Raw genomic sequence first — 3470 nt, forward strand, 5'->3', positions numbered from 1 at the left:
CGGACAAGGGCGAAAAATCTCGGAGGGCCCGTGTGCAAGTTGCGCACGTTAAAGATCCCTTGGTGGTCTAAAATCGATAAGAGTAGGCTTCGGCCGCCACCCGGACAAAATTCCAAATTTCCTACCAACTGAAAACATTAGCAGTGTCCTGCGCGCTCATATGTAGTTGCGAGCGCCGTAAAACACTTTACAGAAAAAAATTTAAAAAAAAAGTAGCAGGAGACCATGTCCACAGAATGGAGATGATAGAGATGAAACAGAGATGTATACCCTGTAAATTCAGAACAAAAAATGTGAAATAGATTATAAAAAATAGTTACGGATTTCCCTTGAAATATTTGAATTAACAGTATCAGTTAAGCAAATAGGCATAAGAAAAACATTTTCTCATTAAATATAACATCTAGCTGTACACGCTTTAGTTTTTGCATGCTGGAATGAGCACACTTTTTGTTCATGTTGGTAAAACATAGTGTTTGATTTTACTCATGGACGCCTGGCCGTCTATGTTACGATAATAGAACCCGGAGCGTCTACGGGATCCTGAACCTATGAATGATCTGAGTTGGACACCTTTACGTTAGAGGTTCCCTCCTTCTGGCCGTGTGTCTGTTGTCGACCCCCGGATGTCATAAACAGCTGCTCCATTTCCTCCAGGGTTTTGTTCTTGGTCTCTGGCAGCATGAACACCATGAAGGCCACACCCACTGCTGTGATGGCCGCGAACATCCAGAATGTTCCTGAATGTGAGGGGGGAGGGTTGGGGTGGGGAGAGAGGAGGTAGAGGAGGAGGAGGGAGGAGGTGTAGAAACGAAGATGGGAGAGGTGAAAAGAGAAAAAGAGATGAAGATTTACACTCCAACGGTAGCAGGGGTCTCCATAAAATTAAAGTCGTCTGCTCAATGAAACTTTTATAGATCATACTAAATCTCCTGTAACTATCACACCACACCTCCTCCCACCAAACCCCACTCATGTTTCCTTCCTCAAATAAACTATTATCTTCTCTTTTTCTTCTTTTCTTTCTCATTCTCTCTCTCTCTGTCTCTGTCTCTCTCTCTCTCTCTCTCTCTCTCTCTCTCTCTTCCCTCTCGGTCTTTCACGTTACCCTCCTTCTCATACATGATTGAATTCACCATGCCTCTACCTCCACCTCTCCCCTCTTTCCATGACACACACCCTTTTTCTTTATCTCCACCCGTCTCCCCCCCCTCTTCTATCTCTCGCCCCCTCCCTCTATATACACTATCGAAAAAATCACTCACCGTATATGGTGATGTTCTCTGTCATGGTGAGGAAGGTGAAGGAGATAACCAGATTGCACACCCATGCGCAGCAGGCGGCCAGTGAGTTGCACGTGCTGCGAGCCCACAGAGGGTAGATCTCTGAGTTGATGGTCCATGGCATGGGGCCGAGACCTGGATGTACACCAGATGAAAAGTGCAGAGGAATAATGGCATAAGTCACAATTTTCCATTTTTAATCTGTTTCTGTTTTAATTTTTTATTTGGCTTGTTCAGTTTTGTCAACCAATCACATTTTTATAAGTAACTCTCATAGTCACGTACTATTGACATGCTCTTAAATATACGCACATTGACGGAACTGCAGTAATCTAAATCAAAACGTAAAAGAAAGGAAGTAGCTCTAAATAATTTTCATGTGACTGATAACTTTTCCCTCCGAAGTCTTTGAATATGAAGACATAAATCTTCCTTTACCATGCATAATTATAAGCTCTTAGTCAAAAAGTGTAAAGAAAAGCTCCAAATCCTGACAATAAGGTTTTTCATAAAAGTCATTAACCCTCTGAGCCTACATGGCCACGCTATGCACCGAAGAATGGGTAGAATAGGGGGAAGAGGAGGACGAGGACCTGAAAGATGGAAGAAGGAGGAAGAGAAGGAAAACAAGGAGGAAGGAGGAGGAGGAGGAGGAGGAGGAGGAGGAGGAGGAGGAGGAGGAGGGGGATGGTGGAGGGGGAGGAGAGGGATGGTGGAGGAGGAGGAGGGGGATGGTGGAGGAGGAGGAGGGGGATGGTGGAGGGGGAGGAGAGGGATGGTGGAGGAGGAGGAGGGGGATGGTGGAGGAGGAGGAGGGGGATGGGGACCAGGAGGAGGGAGATGAGGAAGAGAAGGAGGGAGAGGAGAAAGAGGTGGAGAGGGAGAAGAAAAAGGAGGTATGGAATGTATACCTGGAGCAAAGGCAAATACGAAAACTCCCATGCCAATCAGGGCTATCCAGGTGTAGTCACTGGGGCAGAACTCAAAGGCCCACTTCATCTCAGTGCTTGTGCTATCTGACGTCAGACACCGACCGGCAGACGACCGGCTCTCGTCGTAGGCTGGCAGACAGGAACCGGATGTGACGTCAGTGAAACAATAACCGCAGTCTGAAGACTTGACGCATGCGTCACACGAACTAAGGAAACACACAAAAGATACAGAGATAAAGCCTTGATGCACAGATAGCTGGTCATGCTGAACTGCACCAGGACACAACGATGACTGGTGACATACGTGAAGACTTTGTTAAAAGTGAGGAAGAGTTGCAAGTAGTAGGGCAAGGACATCAGCAAATAAAAATATGAGGGGTAGGGAGTAGAAGGAGGAGAAAGAGGAGGTGAAGTAGGAAGAACAGGTGGACGAAGACGACGTGAATGGCGACAAGAAGGAGTAAAGGGACAAAGTCTTAGGTATACTCCTGTGTACAGGAGACGATGAGAATACTGTTGCTGTAGCGTTCCATTGGGGAGAAGGAGGAGGATGAAGAGGAAGAGGAGGGGGGGGGGGGGCTAACATAAAGTCTTGTGTACAGGAGATGGAGGGAATGCTGTTGGTGTAGCGTTCCACTATACCAGGAAGGAGAAGAAGGAAGAAGAGGAGGAAGAGGAAGAGGAAGAGGGAGAGGAGTAGGAGGAAAAGGAGGAGAATGACTTTGGGGAAGGAACCCTTACCTATACTCCTGTGTACAGGAGACAATGAGACTGCCGTTGCTGTAGTGTTCCACCAGAGTACTGTTGAGGATGGCCGGGTTGTCTGAGGATAGCTGGAAACCCACGGCTAGGATCACTAAGCCCAGAATAGTGCCTGGGGAAGAAAGAGGAGGATAAAGCCTGGGAATAAAGTTGGACTGTACAGTATTGTTATGGTTGTTGCTGCTGCTGTATTGTTGTTGTTGTTACCAGTTGTTGTTGCTATTGTTGCTGATGTTGTGGTTGTTAGTGTTAGTGTTAACGGTGGTGTTGCTCTTGTAATTGTTATTGTAGGTGGTGTTGGTGATGGTGGAGGGGTTGGCTGTGGTTGTAAGACTGTTTCTATGTGAATGAGAATTCTCGTGTTAGTGTGTGCACGCACATATTTGTGTGTGTGTGTATGTATTTGTGTGTGTGTATGTATGTGTGTGTGTGTGTATGCGTTAATGGGTGTGAGTGTGTGTGTGTGTGTGTGTGTGTGTGTGTGTGTGTGTGT

The 3470-nt window shown here is 46.4% G+C and overlaps 1 protein-coding gene across 3 annotated transcripts in view; it reads right to left on the reverse strand.

Annotated features, from left to right (window-relative positions):
- Positions 1–165: 165 nt before the first annotated feature.
- The window catches only part of LOC101857505 (proton myo-inositol cotransporter), a 15864-nt gene continuing 12559 nt past the window's right edge, over positions 166–3470 (reverse strand). For all 3 annotated transcript variants that reach the window (XM_005104497.3, XM_005104499.3, XM_005104498.3), the window contains exons 8-11: positions 2957–3089; positions 2195–2421; positions 1266–1418; positions 166–740 (exon numbers count right to left, since the gene is read on the reverse strand). In XM_005104497.3, coding sequence (XP_005104554.1) covers positions 550–740; positions 1266–1418; positions 2195–2421; positions 2957–3089 — 704 coding nt within the window. In that variant the 3' untranslated portion in view covers positions 166–549. The remainder of the gene's footprint in view (positions 741–1265; positions 1419–2194; positions 2422–2956; positions 3090–3470) is intronic.

This window comes from Aplysia californica, unplaced genomic scaffold, assembly GCF_000002075.1.
Source record: "Aplysia californica isolate F4 #8 unplaced genomic scaffold, AplCal3.0 scaffold00422, whole genome shotgun sequence".
Taxonomy (NCBI): Eukaryota; Metazoa; Mollusca; class Gastropoda; order Aplysiida; family Aplysiidae; genus Aplysia; species Aplysia californica.